Source organism: Nycticebus coucang, unplaced genomic scaffold (assembly GCF_027406575.1).
Source record: "Nycticebus coucang isolate mNycCou1 unplaced genomic scaffold, mNycCou1.pri scaffold_43, whole genome shotgun sequence".
Lineage (NCBI taxonomy): Eukaryota > Metazoa > Chordata > Mammalia > Primates > Lorisidae > Nycticebus > Nycticebus coucang.
The window spans coordinates 667,302-689,845 of NW_026515577.1; the positions used below are offsets into that span (position 1 = coordinate 667,302).

At 39.8% G+C, this 22,544-nt stretch overlaps 1 protein-coding gene across 1 annotated transcript in view; it reads right to left on the minus strand.

Moving 5' to 3' along the window:
• Positions 1-601: 601 nt before the first annotated feature.
• LOC128579275 (POTE ankyrin domain family member F-like) overlaps positions 602-22,544 on the minus strand; it is a 70,054-nt gene continuing 48,111 nt past the window's right edge. The window contains exons 10-11 of the mRNA XM_053581440.1: positions 3,508-3,601; positions 602-838 (exon numbers count right to left, since the gene is read on the minus strand). Of these exons, the coding sequence (XP_053437415.1) occupies positions 648-838; positions 3,508-3,601 (285 nt within the window). The 3' untranslated portion in view covers positions 602-647. The remainder of the gene's footprint in view (positions 839-3,507; positions 3,602-22,544) is intronic.

The window sequence follows — 22,544 nt, forward strand, 5'->3', positions numbered from 1 at the left end:
ATATTTCACCAAAATAAATATGTACTACCAAAAAAAGTCTCTCAATAAATGAAAAACTAAAAACTAAAAAAAAAAATTCATAAAGGAGTGATTAATTATTTTACTAATAAGGATACCCTCTCACACAAATATACTCTACTAATTGGATCATCTGACTTCCTTTGTTATCATCAGTGTAAAATCAGTAAGATGGAATAATTAAAGTTAAACATGACTGAGATGTTAACATGAAGTGCTCCTCTACGTAAAGATTTGAATTCCAAGAAGCACTTGGAAAGTTGTGGAGTCACCAAATTCACCTCTGTCATTTCCCTAACAAGGACAGGGATGCCAAATCAGAGAACAATGGGAGGCAGAATGACAACAACAACAAAAGAAAATTACCTGTTGCAGCTGGTTTAACTTTAATCCTTTGTACTCCTTTTTTTGGAGTAGGAGGTTTTATGTCAGCATCGTGCACAGTGAGCTTTGAAACAAATTGTATCATAAGTAAAGCACAATTTCACACAATGTACAGAAAATAATTCCCTCACATGAAGGGAATTAGGAAACAACTACTTTATAGAAAAAAAAAAAAAAACAATAATAACATTTGCAAAAAAAGCCAGCCATCTTTGTTCAAAGTAACCTGATCTGATTAACTAGTATCAATGCAACATATATCTCAGATGCCTGATCCTTCTGGAGAAAAGAAATGCCTCCCTGTGTTCTGCCCCAATCCAGCACTTCCTCCTCCTTCCAGTAATCTCTGGAGCTGCAGTAATCCAATCTTCTCTGTGTGTGCAAATTTCCTGAATGAATATTGTTACCTGATACTGAGGTTGTGTCTTAACATGCACTGAAAAACAAAGAGAACATAGAAATCAGTGTAAATGTAAATATGACAAAGCCAAACATACAGTGGAGGAGAGTTCCTATTGAGCTGAACCCCCAAGCTGTGCTTAGAAAATAAATACTTTAGGTTTCGGGCTGCTTTTTCTCTCTTTTATTGGTGGATTGATTGATTTATGGGCAGACAGGAGCATAACAGACAAAAACTGAAGACAATAGGAATACAAGTTTAATATAATATACAGTTAAAACTTCAAAAGTGAGATTATGTTTCAAATGAAAATCACTCATATAGAAAAGTGCACATACAGAAGAGTGAAGAGTGGTCTTTATTTGAAGGAGCAAATCATGACCCAGAGAGCATAAAAGGCAAGGCCGATGGCAGAAGCTTACAGCATGCCTTTACTACAACCCAAAACATCATTTGTACAATAGGCTGCAATTAAGTGCCAAGTTCTTCAGTTTGTGGATGTCATTTAGGAAGAAACACAGCTATGAAGACAGTTCAGATGAGGGCATAGTCCATTTCTCATTAGAGAAAGGGTTCAATCGATCTGCATGGCTAGACCCTTGTAGAATAGCAGTTTTAGAAATTTGATCTTCTCCATACCCACAAGAGACACAAGTATACCAATATTTCTTAGGTCCTCTACTTTTGTGCTGTTAATTTTCTTCCTCAATTCATATAAGAGGTATGTGAGAAATTACATATACTGAGCTATCTATGGTGAACTATTTATCAAAAAGGAAACACTGAATGGCCATATAATTATTAGATGTTGGGTGGCTCCTGTGACTCAAAGGAGTAGGGCACTGGCCCCATATGCCAGAGGTGGCAGATTCAAACCAAGCCCTGGACCTACAAACCACACACAAAAAAAACAAAGTTAAAATGTTTTTAAAAAATAATTACTAGATGTTAATGAATTTTTATATTCAAAAATCACTAGAATATTCATTGAACATGACATTAAATTTCATAAGAGGCAAAAATAAGCTTTTAGGCTTTTTTTAAATTTTCAGAATATTTGGGGATACATATTTTGCTTGCATACTTTACTTTTATACAGATTGAATCAAATGCTAAGTGTACTGTTTCTAAAATTAGTGTTCTTGAAGATCTCACATTAAGGGAATTAGGAAACAACTACTTTATAGAAAAAAAAAATAACATTTGCAAAAAAAGCCAGCCATCTTTGTTCAAAGTAACCTGATCTGATTAACTAGTATCAATGCAACATATATCTCAGATGCCTGATCCTTCTGGAGAAAAGAAATGCCTCCCTGTGTTCTGCCCCAATCCAGCACTTCCTCCTCCTTCCAGTAATCTCTGGAGCTGCAGTAATCCAATCTTCTCTGTGTGTGCAAATTTCCTGAAGCCACCTGAACTGAGTTCTGTCATGTTTGCTCATCACTAACTGAGAAATTACCTCGCTAAACTTCTTTCCTCTATGCCCACTCACAAGCCCTCTTCGTTTGCCAAAAAAAAAAAAAAATCTTGCAATCTGCCATCTGCATTCTTTTAATAGATTATTTCCACCACCTCTTTCCTCTTTATTTAGCAAAACATCATATATCTAGTGTTTCAATATCTCTATCATTCAGTGTTATCCTCCAGCTAGAAAAATGCTCAGAAATAAGAACAAAATAATGCTTTCCTTTGATTCTAGGTTGGAAGTGCTCTTCAATGGCGCCTCCTACACATTCCTCTACAGAGAACTCTATGCCCTAGTTATTCAGGGCGTTCTGAGGACCAACAGTACTGGAAACAAATGAGAATGCATTACGACTGTAGAATCACAAACCTGCTCAATCACGATGTGCATCTTTAACATGGTCCCCATTGATTTCTTAATGTTTGAGAATATCTGGTCTTTAAAGAGTATTAGTCCACATTTCTTTACCTAAAAATAGCCCTTGGAATACAGCCTCCAGTTTCTCCCAGTCACATATTCCACACTGAAATGGCATTTAAAATCACCATGTTTCTAATGGAATGTTACTGGGCTACAGCTTTCCTGACCTCTCCACGAATAACCCCATTGTCTTCTATCCACTTCCATAAAATTGAACCATATGCTATGAAGAAACATCACTTTATATGACATGAAATTGCTTACACGTAACAGCTCCACACTCCATCAAACAGCTCTGCATGAACAGGGGCCTCAGCCCTTAATAGCTTCCAAACAGTGAGAAACACAGGGAGAACAAGGATTTTGGTGCTACTTGTCTCACTCATTTTGGCACTGGAAGATCTTCATCTTTACTACATTCTTCCCACCTAACACTTTAATCTACCTTTTACTTAAGAAATATTTTATTGGACCACCCTGACATTACATCCATCTGCTCCTTTTCTCTCCATGTACTTTCTGTACTGTCTGCTTTCCCAGTTCTTCATCCCCTTTTGTAAAGCTGTCCTCTTCCTGATTTCTTGTCTTTGCTCAGCTCTCGCACTATACTGAGATGGAACTAAAGATTCAGTTCCTTAAGTGATACTCTCGATTTCATCATCTGTTGCTGACACCTGAGAAGACATACAATTTATCACTGTTTTGCTTCATCTTTTCTTTTTTCTACCATACATATCTAAAAGCCAAGATGGTTTTTGGTGCTCACGTTCTTCAATAAACATTATTTCACATGACATTTCCCGTAAGTTGTAGTGCTTACCCTTTACTTGTTTGGGTACTGTCTTGTATCCATTTGAATTGCCAGTCCAAGAAGAACCACTGAGATCCTCCTTGGTAAGATTCTCTGATAAATTCTGTTAAAATTAACATCAACATTGAGTTTAAAGTACTTTATAATTAAAATAAGTGGTATCAACATTTCCTAATCATTTTTGTCAAAAATATTTGAATTATCTACTCTAAGATCAAAGTTTTTTAACCTTTAAAGAAAGAAGAATGTCTTAAAAACCAAAGCATTGCAGCTATACATATGCTCTCGAGATGAACCTTACCTTCCACTTGTGTATGGCTATTGATTCTGTAAATTGAGCATAGGCAGCCAAAGGAAACATATTCGAAGACAAAACATTAACTCATGTTATATAGCAACAAGGAACTTACTTCACCTTCCATAACATTACTTTGCATTCTCCACCAAACACAGATCAACATTGTGAAAAATATAATATATGGGATATCATACTTCTGGCATTACATCCTTAAAATATTTCCCACTCTAGAAATATGTCAGTGATAACACTAGATACTGGCATAATGGGCAACTTGGGAGTACATCATGTCGAGTATGAGCTCAAAAATGTCAATGCTGCTTCATTTAGCTAAACAAGGCCTTGAAGACATCAAAATGTTTTGTGATAAAATATTTACTGATAGGAAAAATTGTTGAAGAAAAAGATATCCTCTGATAAGAACAACTTACCTTATGTTTATGTTTAAGTAAAAGCAAGTAAACAGGACATACACTGTGCAACTCCTTCCCAATTAGGAAACAACTTCAAGAAAGTATGGAAAGCCTTAATAAAGAGGGAAGGATGGAGGCGGAGCATGATGGCAGATGGGGTGGACGTGTAGCCGACCTCTCCCAAGTCATCATGTGAGAGGAAGAGTGGTCTGGACCTTTCCCACGCGTGGATTATTGGTGTGGACTGACAGCTGGAGACACTCAGCAAATTGGCAGATTGCTGTATATGAGGAGTAATTTAAAACCACAGACTGTTGTAGAGATTTTTCCCTGCTTGGCCATGCTGGCTGGCAGGCCCCTCCCTTACGGGGGACAGCAGCTTCCAATTACTGGCAAAACCCAACTTACGAAAATGTACTCCTGAGCTAAGGATGGCACCCGAAAGGAGAGCCACTCAAAACCACAGAGAGCTCGGCAACCCAATGGAAAATTGAAGGGAAGGGATACCGCCTGGGAAACAGACATTTTGAACTATCCAAAATGGCAGACGCCTTCCCCCAGAACAACAGGAGTGATTAAATAGACCAGAGCATCCCTGGTGGGGAATGTTGGAGGGGGCTGGCAGTTCAGGCTGCATGGCAAACTGGCAGGTGGCTGGACTGAAAAGTCCCAATTCAAAAGGGAGACTCTGAACCACAACACTGAGAATAAGGTCCCCGAACCCAGCCACGGGACCTGTCAGCAGCCACGGGAGCCACCAGCAGCCAACACCCTTCCCAACAGCCGACTGCAGTCGCCAGTTTGTAGGAGAACATCGGAGCAGAGTGGAAAGATTTGTGAAGCGTGGACTGCTGCAACGAGTTGGGAGGTCAGACAGGAGTGCCATCTGGAACAGAGCAGCTGAGGTTGCGCAATACTTAGGTGACAAACTTTGACCAAAACTCCAAAATGGCGATCGGCCAGGTAGGGTGCTTAGGTGGTAACAGTATAAACTGAATCAGGTATAAGCCTGGAAACTACTCACAGCGCCTCCTGGTGTCCAGAAAGTATACTGCATTATAAATATATTCCTGCGAAAATTGATCCCTACATCATACATACAGATGTATATTTCTACATATGTACAAGAATAATATTTTTGTGATTGGTGCCATTTTTTCTTTTTCTCTTTTTTTTTGTTCTGTTTTTTTCTCACCATTTTCTTGGAGGAACTATTATTATTTTTTTATGATTTTTATAGACATATTTTTATTTCCTTTTTTTCTAATTTTAATTTCTCCTTTCTTATTTCTTTAACTTTTTTATGAACACCACTTTTTTTCTTTTTTTTCAATTATTTTACATTTATCACTATTTTTATTGTAGTTGTTTTTTGTTGCTGTTGTCGTGGGTGTTGTCTGTATGTCTATCTATCTCTGTCTGTGCATCTACGGGCTCGTGTGTCTGGTAGCCTTTGTATATGTTTATGTGATCATTTGGTCTCAATGAGTTTCGTGTTACGACCTGCAATTCTGAGCTCCCAGCACTTCCCTCCACTCTCACTCTGAGGTCTGGAGGCCTGTCCCCCAGGAGTCCAGAGTCTTGTGTGATTTCTCGAGGGGTGTGGACAGGACCTGGACTGCAGCTGGTCAGAGCTGATTTTGTGGCATGGGAGTGAGGAGATGATGGTCAGCTGAGAGGGAATCACGCCGCAGCGGCAGTGCCCAGAGGCACAGAGCAGCAGTCATCTTTAGCAACAAAAAGGCAAACCCTCAGATTTCCCAAAGCAACTCCCCCTGTCTCCCTGGGCAACTAAAGGAGGCCAGGCATCTTCTCAGATGGCAACCACCACAGAACAGATTTGGGACTGAAACACAGGCCCCATGAGTAAAGGGCTTGCCTGAGGCGGTACTGGCCTGGGTGGAACACGAGGACTAGAAAAAGCACGCGCAGAACAAGGAAACTCCCAGAGCGGGCTGACCAAGAGGACCACTCTACTGAGCATAAGACACACCCGGCCCTCAGGGGATCATCAGCCTATAGACAAAGGAGGACAGGAGGCTAGAGCTGACAGCTGACCGTGCTGCAAATAAAAACCTGCAGGAGTAAAGACAGGGCCTGAGGCACAGGTTCTGGGAATTCAAATCAGCCCCTCCTCTGCAGAGGAATTTAGCTGGGACAGAAACAAACTCCAACAAGGTTGTTCTGTTAGGCCAGTAACATTAATCTAGGGCGCGGCTGGAACAAAGTGAACACCCCCCAGCCTCCATCAACCGCCCGAGTTTGACAGGTCTCACCACCCCCTAATGGATAGAGGCAGAGAGCAGCGGCGTGGCTGAGCAGACACAGACTTCCTTGTGATGTAGGTAGGTGCAAACCTCTGGAGTATCTGCTCACTGGAGACAACTGACTGGGTCACAGCCCTGCGGGGCTAGAAGTGACTGGGTGTGACAGAACTTCAAGATGGGGAAGAAGGTATCAAACTTCCCAGACTAATCTGTTTGCTGGTTGGGTCCTCCAGAATTCACGGAGCACCAGAGCAAGTCATATTTGAGTTGTCACCAGACCCCTGCGTTCCAGTTGCCAGAGACCTTTTAAACTCTCCCACCTGAGGCAGGTGCTGACTGACACAATTGATTTGGACCTTTTGAACTGAGCCAATTGCCTGAGGACTATTCTAATGGTGCCCTGGGTGTGTGGTTGTAAGAAAGTTTGATTTTCTTTTCCAATTCTTGCCTGTGGAGGGCAGGGTGACTTAATTGCTGGTAATACTCCACAGCTGATACTTCAACCCAGAGTAACTGTTTCACTAGGGGTGAACAGAGACCAGCTGAAAACAATACAGAACCACTTAGCCCCACCACATCAAATAGATCCCCAACATCTCAGGCTGTAGCACTGCACGGGTCCTCGACAAGGCTCCAGAGGAAAAATCAAATGGTGTAAAGTAATCGTGGGGCACAATTGGCGGAAAAATTCTGGTAACATGAATAACCAGAATAGATCAACAACTCCCAAAGGACAGATATGGCAGATGTAGCTGAAGATCCCATTGATAAACAGCTGGCTGAGATGTCAGAAATCAAATTCAGAATTTGGATTGCAAACAAGATTAATTGAATGGAGGAAAATCTGGAATTAGAAATCCGAAGAGCAATTCAAAAGTCAGAATTAGAAATTTGAGGAGAAATTAAAACATTGTCTCAAGAATTTAATGAATTTAAAGACAAAACCACCAAAGATTTCGATGCACTGAAGCAAGCATTTGCAGCCCTCAAAGATCTGAAAAATACAGTAGAATCCCTCAGTAACAGAGTGGAGCAGGCAGAAGAAAGGATTTCTGACATTGAAGACAAGGTGTTTGAACACTCCCAAACTCTCAAAGAAGATGAGAAATGGAGAGCAAAAATGTATCATTCTCTCAGAGAGCTCTGGGATAATTTGAAGAAGGCTAAAATCCGCCTCATTGGAATCACTGAAAGTGATGAAGAGGTCTTGCAAGGCACAGAGGCCCTTCTTCATGAAATTATGAAAGAGAATTTTCAAGATATGTCAAGATATTCTGAATTCCAGATAGCAGACAGTTTCAGATCCCCAGCACAACTCAATCCAAACAAGATATCCCCCAGGCATGTCATAATTAACTTCACTAGTGTCAATATGAAGGCGAAAATAATGAAAGCAGCTAGATGCAAGAAATCTATTACCCACAAAGGGAAGAATATTAGAATGACGGAGGATGTCTCTGCTGAAACTTTTAAAGCCAGAAGAGGGTTGTCCTCGACCTTTAATTTCCTAAAGCAAAATAATTTTCAACCCCGGATCCTGTATCCTTATAAACTGAGTTCCATTTATGATGGAGAAATTAAATCCTTTATGGCATTCATATGTTGAAGAAATTTGCCATGACCAAACCAGTACTCCAGGATACTCTCAGAACTATCCTCCATAGCGACACCTCAATCCTCTACCAAAAAAAGAACTCACTCAGAAACTTTGATCAAACTCCAACTTCCACAGTGGAGAAAGGACTAAAATTGTCCACTGGACTTTCAAAAAACTTGATACCCAAAATTTTACCAGACATATCAATATTCTCCATTAATGTGAACGACTTAAAGTGTCCTCTAAAGAGGCACAGTATAGCTGACTGTATACAAAAAGTCAGGTCAGATATTTGCTGCATATAAGTGTAACATCTTACCATAAAAGATAAATATAGAGTCAGGGTGAAAGGATGGTCATCCATATTTCAGGCAAATGGTAATGAGAAAAAAGCAGGTGTTGCAATTCTATTTGCTGACACAATAGGCTTTAAACCAACAAAAGTAAAGAAAGACAAAAATGGTCACTACATATTTGTTAAGGGTAATCCTCAATATGATGAGATTATAATTATGAATATTTATGCACACAAACAGAATGCTCCTCAATTTATAAGAGAAACTCTAAAAGACATGAGCAACTTGATTTCCTCCAGCTCCATAATAGTCAGGGATTTCAACACTCCTTTGGCAGTGCTGGATAGATCCGCCATTAAGAAGCTGAGCAGACTTCTAACTCTCTTTGGAAGTGCTCTAAACTTTCTCTTCGTTCTTCCTAAATAAAATCTCTCTTTGCTGCCCTGAGACTTGTTTCAGCCAAGTAATTGAACCAGGTCAGCTGGGTTTGGGGAACTGGGACCTCCAATCCTCAACGGTTGAGAGACAGAGTCTCATTCTGTTATCCAGCCTGGAGTGCACACAATGAGTGTTCACAGCTCATTGCAACCTTGAACTCCTGGGTTCAAGCATTCCTTCCACCTCAGCCTCCCAAGCAGCTGAGACCACAGTCCACAGGCACGAGAACTTAAAGAGCAAGAGGAAATGAAGGGAAAATTAGGGCAAGGAAACAGATAAAAGAAATCACCCATTAGGAAGAATCAGCAGAAAACTCCAGGCAACATGAAGAACCAGTCCAGAACAACCCCACCAAGGGACCATGAGGTAGCTACTGCAGAGGATTCCACCTATACAGAAATGTTAGGAATGACAGAAAGCAAATTTAGAATACACATGTTGAAAACAATGAAAGAAATGATGGAAACAATGAAGGAAACTGCTAACAAAGTGGAAACTAACCAAAAGGAAATCCAAAAACAGAATCAAATCAGAGATGAACGATATGAAGAATATAAAAAGGATATAGCAGAGCTGAAGGAAATGAAACAGTCGATCAGGGAACTTAAAGATGCAATGGAAAGTATCAACAACAGGTTAGACCATGCAGAAGAAAGAATTTCAGAGGTAGAAGACAAAGTTTTTGAGGTAACTCAGATAGTAAAAGAGGCAGAAAAGAAGAGAGAGAAAGCAGAACGTTCACTGTCAGAATTATGGGACTTTATGAAGCGTTCCAACATACGAGTTATAGGAATTCCAGAAGGGGAAGAAGAATGTCCCAGAGGAATGGAAGCCATACTAGAGAATATTATAAAAGAAAATTTCCCAAATATCACCAAAGATTCTGACACAGTGCTTTCAGAGGGATATCGGACCCCAGGTCGCCTCAACTCTAACCGAGCTTCTCCAAGACACATTGTGATGAACCTGTCCAAAGTCAAGACAAAAGAAAAGATTCTGCAAGCTGCCAGGAGTAAGCGCCACTTGACATACAGGGGCAAATCCATTAGAGTGACCGCAGACTTCTCTAATGACACTTTCCAAGCAAGAAGACAATGGTCATCTACTTTTAATCTACTTAAACAGAACAATTTCCAGCCCAGAATTCTGTACCCTGCTAAGCTAAGCTTCAAAATTGATGGAGAAATCAAATCATTTACGGATATATAAACATTGAGGAAATTCGCCACAACAAGACCAGCTCTACAGGAAATACTTCAACCTGTTCTGCACACGGACCACCACAATGGATCAGCAGCAAAGTAAGAACTCAGAAATTAAAGGACAGAACCAAACCTCCACACTGATGCAAAAGACAAAACTAAGCAATGGACTCTCACAAAATAAGACGAATAGAATACTACCACACTTATCAATTATCTCTATAAATGTTAATGGCTTGAATTCCCCACTGAAGAGACACAGATTGGTTGACTGGATTAAAAAACACAAGCCATCCATTTGCTGTCTGCAAGAAACACATCTGGCTTCAAAAGACAAATTAAAGCTCCGAGTCAAGGATTGGAAGACAATTTTTCAGGCAAATGGAATTCAGAAGAAAAGTGGAGTTGCAATCTTATTTTCAGATACATGTGGATTTAAAGCAATTTAAGTCAAAAAAGACAAAGATGGTCACTTTATATTGGTCAAGGGAAAAATACAACATGAAGACATTTCAATTCTAAATATCTGTGCACCCAATTTAAATGCTCCCAGATTCTTGAAACAGACCTTACTCAGTCTGAGCAATATGATATCTGATAAAACCATCATAACAGGGGACCTTAACACTCCTCTTTCAGAGCTGGACAGATCCTCTAAACAGAAATTAAACAAGGATATAAGAGACTTAAATGAGACCCTAGAACAACTGTGCTTGATAGACGCATATACAACACTCCATCCCAAAGATAAAGAATATAAATTCTTCTCATCACCCCATGGAACATTCTCCAAAATTGACCATATCCTGGGACACAAAACAATTATCAACAGAATCAAAAGAATTGAAATTTTACCTTGTATCTTCTCAGACCATAAGGCACTAAAGGTGGAACTCAACTCTAACAAAAATGCTCGACCCCACCCAAAGGGACGGAAACTAAACAATCTTCTGTTGAATAACAGATGGGTGAAGGAAGAAATGAAACAGGAAATTATTAACTTCCTTGAGCATAACAACAATGAAGACACAAGCTACCAAAACCTGTGGGATACTGCAAAAGCAGTTCTGAGAGGAAAATTCATCGCTTTAGATGCCTACATTCGAAAAACAGAAAGAGAGCACATCAACAATCTCACAAGAGATCTTATGGAATTGGAAAAAGAAGAACAATCTAAGCCTAAACTCAGTAGAAGAAAAGAAATATCCAAAATCAAATCAAGGATCAATGAAATTGAAAACAAAAGAATCATTCAGAAAATTAATGAAACACGGAGTTGGTTTTTTTAAAAAATAAATAAAATAGATAAACCATTGGCCAGACTAACGAGGAATAGAAAAGTAAAATCTCTAGTAACCTCAATCAGAAATGATAAAGGGGAAATAACAACTGATCCCACAGAGATACAAGAGATCATCTCTGAATACTACCAGAAACTCTATGCCCAGAAATTTGACAATGTGAAGGAAATGGATCAATATTTGGAATCACACCCTCTCCCTAGACTCAGCCAGGAAGAAATAGACCTCCTGAACAGACCAATTTCAAGCACTGAGATCAAAGAAACAATAAAAAAGCTTCCAACCAAAAAATGCCCTGGTCCAGATGGCTTCACTCCAGAATTCTATCAAACCTTCAAGGAAGAGCTTATTCCTGTACTGCACAAATTATTCCAAAAAATTGAGGAAGAAGGAATCTTCCCCAACACATTCTATGAAGCAAACATGACCCAGATACCAAAACCAGGAAAAGACCCAAACAAAAAGGAGAATTTCAGACCAATCTCACTCATGAACATAGATGCGAAAATTCTCAACAAAATCCTAGCCAATAGAATACAGCTTATCATCAAAAAAGTCATTCATCATGATGAAGTAGGCTTCATCCCAGGGATGCAAGGCTGGTTTAACATACACAAGTCTATAAACGTTATCCACCATATTAACAGAGGCAAAAATAAAGATCACATGATCCTCTCAATAGATGCAGAAAAAGCATTTGATAAAATCCAGCATCCTTTTCTAATTAGAACACTGAAGAGTATAGGCATAGGTGGCACATTTCTAAAACTGATTGAAGCTATCTATGACAAACCCACAGCCAATATTTTACTGAATGGAGTAAAACCGAAAGCTTTTCCTCTTAGAACTGGAACCAGACAAGGTTGTCCTCTGTCACCTTTACTATTCAATGTAGTGCTGGAAGTTCTAGCCAATACAATTAGGCAAGACAAGGAAATAAAGGGAATCCAAATGGGAGCAGAGGAGGTCAAACTCTCCCTCTTTGCTAACGACATGATCTTATACTTAGAGAACCCCAAAGACTCAACCACAAGACTCCTAGAAGTCATCAAAAAATACAGTAATGTTTCAGGATATAAAATCAATGTCCACAAGTCAGTAGCCTTTGTGTACACCAATAACAGTCAAGATGAGAAGCTAATTAAGGACACAACTCCCTTCACCATAGTCTCAAAGAAAATGAAATACCTAGGAATATACCTAACGAAGGAGGTGAAGAACTTCTATAAAGAAAACTATGAAATCCTCAGAAAGGAAATAGCAGAGGATATTAACAAATGGAAGAACATACCATGCTCATGGATGGGAAGAATCACCATTGTTAAAATGTCTATACTTCCCAAAGCAATCTACCTATTCAATGCCATTCCTATCAAAGTACCTACATCGTACTTTCAAGATTTGGAAAAAATGATTCTGCATTTTGTATGGAACCGGAAAAAACCCCGTATAGCTAAGGCAGTTCTCTGTAACAAAAATAAAGCTGGGGGCATCAGCATACCAGATTTTAGTCTGTACTACAAAGCCATAGTGGTCAAGACAGCATGGTACTGGCACAAAAACAGAGACATAGACACTTGGAATCGAATTGAAAACCAAGAAACAAAACTAGCATTTTGCAACCACCTAATCTTTTATAAACCAAACAAGAACATACCTTGGGGGAAAGACTCCCTATTCAATAAATGGTGTTGGGAGAACTGGATGTCTACATGTAAAAGACTGAAACTGGACCCACACCTTTCCCCACTCACAAAAATTGATTCAAGATGGATAAGGGACATAAACTTAAGGCATGAAAAAATAAAAATCCTCCAAGAAAGCATAGGAAAAACACTGGAAGATATTGGCCTGGGGAAAGACTTCATGAAGAAGACTGCCATGGCAATTGCAACAACAACAAAAATAAACAAATGGGATTTCATTAAACTGAAAAGCTTCTGTACAGCTAAGGAGACAATAACCAAAGCAAAGAGACAACCTACACAATGGGAAAGGATATTTGCATATTTTCAATCAGACAAAAGCTTGATAACTAGGATCTATAGAGAACTCAACTTAATCCACATGAAAAAAGCCAACAATCCCTTATATCAATGGGCAAGAGACATGAATAGAACCTTCTCTAAAGACGACAGACGAATGGCTAACAAACACATGAAAAAATGTTCATCATCTCTATATATTAGAGAAATGCAAATCAAAACAACCCTGAGATATCATCTAACTCCATAGAGAATGGCCCACATCACAAAATCTCAAAACTGCAGATGCTGGCGTGGATGTGGAGAGAAGGGAACACTTTTACATTGCTGGTGGGACTGCAAAGTAGTGCAACCTTTCTGGAAGGAAGTATGGAGAAACCTCAAAGCACTCAAGCTAGACCTCCCATTTGATCCTGCAATCCCATTACTGGGCATCTACCCAGAAGGAAAGAAATCCTTTTATCATAAGGACACTTGTACTAGACTGTTTATTGCAGCTCAATTTACAATCGCCAAAATGTGGAAACAGCCTAAATGCCCACCAACCCAGGAATGGATTAACAAGCTGTGGTATATGCATACCATGGAATACAATTCAGCCATTAAAAAAAATGGAGACTTTACATTCTTCGTATTAACCTGGATGGAAGTGGAAGACATTATTCTTAGTAAAGCATCACAAGAATGGAGAAGCATGAATCCTATGTACTCAATTTTGATATGAGGACAATTAATGACAATTATGGTTATCAGGAGGGAATAGATAGAGGGAAGGAGGGAGGGGGGTGGGGCCCTGGTTTGTGTCACACTTTATGGGGGCAAGACATGATTGCAAGAGGGACTTTACCTAACAATTGCAATCAATGTAACCTGGCTTATTGTACCCTCAATGAATCCCCAACAATAAAAAAAAAAAAAAAGAAGCTGAGCAAAGAAATTTTAGATTTAAACCCAGCCATCCAACATTTGGATTTAGCAGACATCTAGAGAACATTTCATCCCAACAAAACTGAATACACATACTTTTCATTAGCCAATGGAACATACTCCAAAATCGATCACAGCTTAGGTCACAAGTCTAACCTAAGTAAATTTAAAGGAATATAACTTATTCCTTGCATCATATCGGACCACCGTGGCATAAAAGTTGAACTCAGTAACAACAGGAATCTGCACACTCATATAAAAAATGGAAGTTAAATAACCTTATGCTGAATGATACCTGGGTCAAAGATGAGATTAAGAAGGAAATTGCCAAATTTTTGGAACAAAACAACAATGAAGACACAAACTGTAAGAACCTCTGGGATACCGCAAAGGCAGTCCAAAGACGGAAATTTATAGCACTGCAAGCCTTCCTCAAGAGAACGGAAAGAGAGGAAGTTAACAGCATAATGGGACATCTCAAGCAACTGGAAAAGGAAGAACATTCCCACCCCAAGTAGAAGAAAATAAATAACCAAAATTAGAGCAGAATTAAATGAAATTTAAAACAAAAGAATTATATAACAGATCAATAAATCAAAGTTGTTTTTTGAAAATGTCAATAAAATAAACATTTGGCTAACCTCACCAGCAAAAAAAGAGTAAAATCTCTAATTTTATCAATCAGAAACAACAAAGACGAAATAACAACAGACTCCTCGGAAATTCAAAAGATTTTAAAGAATATTACAAGAAAGTTTATTCTCAGAAATATGAAAATCTGAAGGAAATTGACCAATCCTTGGAAGCACTTCATCTTCCAAGACTTAGCCAGAATCAAGTGGAACTGTTGAACATGCCAATATCAAGTTCTGAAATAGCATCAACCATATGAGATCTCCCTAAAAAGAAAAGCCTGGGACCAGATGGCTTCACGTCAGAATTCTACCAAAACTTTGAAGAGGAACTAGTACCTATGTTACTCAACCTGTTCCAAAACATAGAAAAAGAAGGAAGACTACCCAACAAGTTCTACGAAGCAAACATCACCCTGATCCCCAAACCAGGAAAAGACCTAACAAGAAAAGAAAATTATTCACCAATATCACTAATGAATATAGATGCAAAAATATTCAACAAGATCCTAACAAAGAGAATCCGGCAACATATCAAACAAATTATATATCATGACCAAGTCGGTTTTATCCCAGGGTCTCAAGGCTGGTTTAACATACATAAATCTATAAATATAATTCACTGTATGAACAAAATAAAAAACAAAGGCCACATGATTCTCTTAATTGATGCTGAAAAAAGCTTTTGACAATATCCAGCATCGTTTCATGATCAGAACACTTTAAAAAACTGGTATAGAAGGGACATTTCTTAAATTGATAGGGGCCATATAGAGCAAACCCACAGCCAATATCATATTGAATGGAGTTAAACTGAAATCATTTCCACTCAGATCAGGAACTAGACAAGGCTGCCCATTGTCTCCACTGCTCTTTAACATTGTGATGGAAGTTTTAGCCATCACAATTACGGAAGAAAAGGTGATCAAGGGTATCGATATAGGGTCAGAAGAGATCAAACTTATGCTTTTCACAGAGGATATGATTCTATATATGAAAAACACCGGGGATTCTACAACAAAACTCTTAGAAGTGATCAAGGAATACAGCAGCATCGCAGGTTACAAAATCAACACTCATAAATCATTAACCTTTATACATACCAACAATAGTCAAGCTGAAAAAACAGTTAAGGACTGTATTCCATTCACAGTAGTGCCATAGAACATGAAATATTTGGGAGTATATCTAACAAAAGATGAGAAAGATCTCTATAAAGAGAGCTATGAAACTCTAAGAAAAGAAACAGCTGAAAACATTAACAAATGGAAAAACATACCATGGTCATGGTTGGGAAGAATCAACATTGTTAAAATGTCCATAGTACCCAAAGCAATATACAATTTTAATGCAATCCCTATTAAAGCCCCACTGTCATACTTTAAATATCTTGAAAAAATAATACTTAGTTTTATATGGAATCCAAAAAACCCTCGAATAGCCAAAACATTACTCAGAAATAAAAACAAAGCAGGAGGAATTATGTTACCAGACCTCAGACTATACTATATATCAATAGTGATCAAAACAGCATGGTACTGGCACAAAAACAGATAAGTAGATGTCTGGAACAGAATAGAGAACCAAGAGATGAATCCAGCCACTTACTGTTATCTGATCTTTGACATGCCAGTTAAAAACATTCAGTGGAGAAAAGATTCCCTATTTAACAAATGGTGCTGGGTGAACTGGCTGGCAACATGTAGAAGACTGAAACTGGACCCACAATTTTCACTATTAACTCAGATAGACTGTCACTGGATAAAAGGTTTAAACTTAAGACATGAGACGATAAAAATACTAGAAGAGAGTGCAGGGAAAACTCTTTAAGAAATCGGTTTGGGTGAGTACTTTCTGAGGAGGACACCCCAGGCAATTGAAGCAGCTTCAAAAATACACTACTGGGACCTGATCAATCTAAAAAGCTCTGCACAGCCAAGAACACAGTAAGTAAAGCAAGCAAACAGCCCTCAGAATGGGAGAAGATATTTGCAGGTTATGGCTCCAACAAAGGTTTAATAACCAGAATCCACAGAGAACTCAAACGCATTAGCAAGAGAAGAACAAGTGATCCCATCGCAGGCTGGGCAACGGACTTGAAGAGAAACTTCTCTGAAGAACACAGGGGCATGGCCTACAGACATATGAAAAAATGCTCATCACCTTTAATCATCAGAGAAATGCAAATCAAAACTACCTTGGGATACCATCTAACTCCAGTAAGATTAGCCCCTATCACAAAATCCAAAGACCAGAGATGTTGGCGTAGATTTGGAGAAAAGGCAACACTTCTGCACTGCTGGTTGGAATGCAAATTAATACATTTCTTTAGGAAAGATGTTTGGAGAACCTTTAGAGATCTAAAAATAGACCTGCTATTCAATGCTATAATTCCTCTACTAGGTTTATAAGGTTTATACCCTGAAGACAAAAAATCACATTATAACAAGGATATTTGTACCAGAATGTTTATTGCAGCCCAATTCCAATTGCTAAGTCATGGAAAAAGCCCAAGTGCCCATCGATGCATGAATGGAGTAATAAACTGTGGTATATGTACACCATGGAATATTATGCAGCCTTAAAGAAAGATGGAGACTTTACCTCTTTCATGTTTACGTGGATGGAGGTGGAACATGTTCTTCTTAGTAAAGTATCTCACGAATGGAAGAAAAAATATCCAATGTACTCAGCCCTACTATGAAACTAATTTTTGGCTTTCATATGAAAGCTATATCCCAGTTATAGCCTAAGAATATGGGGAATGGGGAGAGGCAGGGGAAGGAGGGGGGAAGATGGGCGGAGGGAGGGTGATAGGTGGGACTACACCTGTGGTGCATCTCACAAGGGTACTTGTGAAATTTAGTAAATGTAGAATGTAATTGTCTTAACACAATAACAAAGAAAATGCCAGGAAGGCTATGTTAACCAGTCTAATGAAAATGTGTCAAACTGTTCATAAAACCAATGTATGGTGCCCCATGATCACACTAATGTACACAGCTATGATTTAGTATTAATAACAAAAATTAAAAAACAATAAAAAATAATAAAATAAAAAAATCATTTACAAAAAAATAAAACAAAAAGTGAAGGATGAAAACAGAGAAGACATTTCTTAGAATCTCCTAAAGTGTTCTGCACTTTCTTGTACATTTTCTTTTCTATACATTATACTAATGAACATAAAAATCATGATGAAGATGGTGACCCTCAGTTCTGTTTTCTGTTCATTGTAGGAGGTAAGAGTAAAATGGTGAATAAATGTGATTAACGAAACATACAAAATTGGAAAATCAGAATGGACCAGACAACTGACAAAGGAAAAAGCAGCAGTGGGAAGGGAACCATCTACCTCGTTTGGAACTTGAACTTTTTCTTTTTGGAAGGTCAGAGTTCTACCGGCCTTCCTCATTCTGATTTGTTTACATAATTTGCTCTATTGTTTGCTTCATAAACACATATGCTTTTGATGATCTGTCTCCAGGTGGTGGGGAGAAATACACATTTTCTGATTCAGGTTTCATGATTTATACTTCTTAGATTTGCTGAACTCATCTAATGCCTCACAAACATGTTCAGCATGTACTGTTTTTCCTTCATCATAAGTGCCCATAGCAGCAGAAGCAGTGTGCCCTTTTGCTTGAATGAGGCACACTTCATTTCTTTGCTGTTATCAAGTTACAAATTTTGCATCACTAGACTGAAGCACAGTTCTGATATCTATTTTCACATTAATGGTTTTGGGGTTCCCATTTCCTGCCACTTCTCTACGGAGACAGCTTTCAGCATAAGCTCCCACAAAGAAAGAATGATAATAGTCAGAACAAACCCAATAAAGCTGTGAGCATGGCCATTTTCTTGTCTGGCATAAAAGTTGGACAAGTATTTTCCCTGCTATTCTGAACTCTCAGTCCATCTTTTCCCCGGGCCTAGAAGTCTGGAAGTCTAACCCCTGCAGAGCTCAGAGTTTCTGGTGGTTCTTTGCTAGGGCTGGGCATTGTATGGGCCATGGGACAGGCGCGCTAAAAATGTGACATGAGAAGAAGTGGAGAGATACAAGGGGTGGAGGACTGGCCCAGTGCCACCAAGTAATAGTAGCGGCTGCCAGAGGCTTGGGGACCTATGTGGTGGAAAAGCAGCAGTGATGGTACCCTGCTCCCTCCATGGTAAAATTTTGGGAAGCCATCTCACCACTTCTATGGATCACTAGAGGGAGCCCAACCTCGCCCCACAGCGGTACCAGAGGAGGAGTGTGGCTGTGTGAGAGCTGCATTCTCTGAGGGAGTAAAACACACACTGAGTCAACCCCCAGCTTGGAGCAGACTCAGGGAAAACATGACCCAGTTTCCAATGAGCACCAAAGGGTGTCAGGATTCAGCTCCCTTTGTGTGCTGGTGGCAGAATGCAACGGCCTGGTTAAGGAATCATTGACTCCCCTTTGAATTTGGAAGGTGCAGAACCCTGGCACATTTGCTCATTGGAGGGAACTCGGCAACAGACCCTCAGGATTAACATTGACTGCTCGTGGCAGATGTGAAAAGTGGGGAAGTAGTTCCAACCTCCCTGCACTAACTCATTTGCTGGGTAGGCCTTTCTGACTCCATGGAGTACCAGAACAAGTCATATTTGAACTGCCAGTGGACCCCTGCTGTCTGCTTGTTGGAGACATTTTCAACTCTCCCACCTGAACAGCGATTCTGCTGCCCAGGACAATTAGTTTAGAACTCCTGACCTGGGCTGGCTACCTGGGGATGCTCCAAGGTTGAACCCTGGTAGGGTTGAAATGGGAGAGACTGATTCTCCTCTTCAAGTTGTTGCTGCTTGGGGGTTTGGTGTCTTAGTTGCTTTTATCTCTCCCCAGCTAAGATTTCAGACAAAAGCCACTGATTCCCTAGGAATGGATAAAGGCTGGCTGAATACAAAACAGAGCCACCTAGCCCCATCACACCTACCATGTCCCCAGACTCTCAGGATGCACGATGGAAAGAGACCTTTGTAAAGCTGTAGGGAAAAAAGCCACAGTCACTAGTTCCAACTTTTTCATAAAGGGATGGTGAACTACAACTCAGGGATCCCTCAAACCATTTTCACTTTAGCAGCTTCTCCAGGCAAAATGTGAAAAATAACCATTGGCTGGTGTGGCGCCTGTGGCTCAAGGACAAGTATATGCAGTATATGCTGGCTCCATGTACTGGAGGTGGCAGGTTCAAAACTGGCCATGGGCAAAAACTGCAAAAAAAAAAAAAAAAATCATTGGGCAGAACCAGTGGAAATACTCTGGTAATATGAATACTCAGAGTAGATTAACAACCCCATGGAATGACAAAAAAGACACAATAGAATATGCCATTCATAAACAAATGGTTGAAATGTCAGAAAAGGAATTCACAATATGGATGGCAAATAAGATTAATAGAATGGAATGAAAGTTGGAATTAGAAATACAAGGAGTAGTTCAAAAGTTGTCTCAAGAAATCAATGAATTCAAAGACAAAATATGCAATGATTTAGACATAAGGAGGACAAAAAATGAAGACCTCAATGAACTGAGAAATACAGTAGAATCCCTCAGTAATACAGTGAAGCAGGCAGAAGGAAGGATCTCCAAAGTTGAATAGAAAGCTTTTGAAGGCTCTAAAACACTCAAAGAGGCAGAGAAGTAGAGAGCAAAAATGGATCACTTGGTGAGAGGGTTGTGGGACCAGTTCAGAAGACCAAACATTCACCTAATGGGAATTCCTGAAGGAGAAGGGGATAATTCCAAATTATATCCTCTACTCCAAGATATAACGGAGGATAATTTGCCAAGCATGACAAAAGATACAGAAATTCAGATAGTAGATAGTGTCAGAACACCAGCACAACTCAATCCAAATAAAGCATCTTCTGGACATGTTGTAATTAACTATACCCAAGTAAATATGAAGGAGAGAATTCTGCAAGCAGCCAGACATAACAAAAGTATAACCTACAAGAGGAAGAATATTAGAATGACTGTAGATATCTCTGTTCAAAATTTTCAAGCCACAAGAGGATGGTCATTCACCTTCAATCTCTGAAAAGAAAAGAACTTTCAGCCCAGGATCCTGTATCCAGCTAAACTGAGTTTCATTTGTGATGGAGGAATCAAATACCTCACCTGCATACACATGTGGAAGAAATTTGCCATAACTAAGCCAGCTATCCAGGAAATTCTCAGACTCATCCTCCATCATGATCAGCTTAATGGTCTACCACTAAAGTAAATTCACCCAGAAAATGAATAAAACCTAATATCCTCAATGGTGAAATGATTGAAAATATCCACTGTGGGGGAGGAGGCAAGATGGCTGATTGGAACCAGATTTCCACAGAGGCATCCATCCAGAAGGAGAGTTAAAGGACAGAAGTTTAGCAAGTAAGCTGATGGTTTAGAGCTGAGCCAAGAGGGAAGACTAAAGAGCACATATCAAAGCATCCCTTCCACAAGCAAGCAAGCAGAGTTCATACCTCTTCCTATTTTATCCCATGGGAGAGACACTCTATAAACCAGAACTCCTTCCCAAGAGAGGACTCACTAGTGTGCCATGGCACTCTCCCTCCAGGCATAAAACTGAACATAGACTCTACCTGCAATTCTGAACTTCCAGCACTCCCCTCCACTCTCATGCTGTGGTCTGGAAGCCTGTCCCCCATGGAGTCCATATTCTTGGGCATTTTCTCGAGAAGTGTGGACAGGGTGTGGGCTGTTACAAGTCTGTGCTGAAATGGAGGCATGGGTGGAAACTGGGGACTGTGGATCATGGGAGCCATACAGGAGAGAGAGAGATGGCATTCCACATGGCAGCCCAGCAGCTGCAGTGGTGGGATCAATAGGGCTCATGCCCCTGGTGATGTTTTGGAGAAACATTTTCCACCTCTCTTAGCAAGCAGAGGCAGCTGGGCCTTTGCTCTGGTGGCGGCCATGGGTGAAACAGATGTGGGATGGACACACAGGCCCCCTGAGCAAAGGATATGCCTGAGGTGATACCTGCCTTGGAGTGGCATGGCAGGAACAGAGAATAGAATCCACGTGCATGCAGAGACGGCACACTCCTAGGGCAGAGCTGAGTCAGAAATGCTACATTTGTGAGCCCAAGATGCAAGTGTTCCCCAGGAGCTTAGCCGGGACAAAAGCAGGCAGGGCAACAGCATCAGCCCATGGAAGGGCTGAAACTGAGAGTCATTTATGAGCACTAAGTGAACCTGCCCCAACATAGAGTGCAGTGTAGTCAGAGATGCCAGCTACATGAGTATAGGTGCAGCAGCAACAACACAGGGTGGGACTGAGCCATAGTTTCTGTGAACTCAAATAGTGCCTGGCCAATAGAGCAATAAAGCCAGGACAAAATGCAAATTCTGTGAGAATTGAGTTGTCTCAAGAATTCAATGAATTCAAAGACAAATCAACAAAGTTTTGACACATTGAGGCAAGAATTTGAAGCCTTCAAAGATCTGAGAAATACAGTAGAATCCCTCAGTAACAGAATGGAGCAGGCAGAAGAAAGGATTTCTGACAATGAAGACAAAGCTTTTGAATGCTTCCAAATGCTCAACGTGGAAGAGAAAGGGAGAGCAAAAATGGATCATTCTCTCAGAGAGGTCTGGGACACTTCAAAGCAAACTAACATTTGCCTTATAGGAATTCCTGAAGGGGATGAGGTTGCTT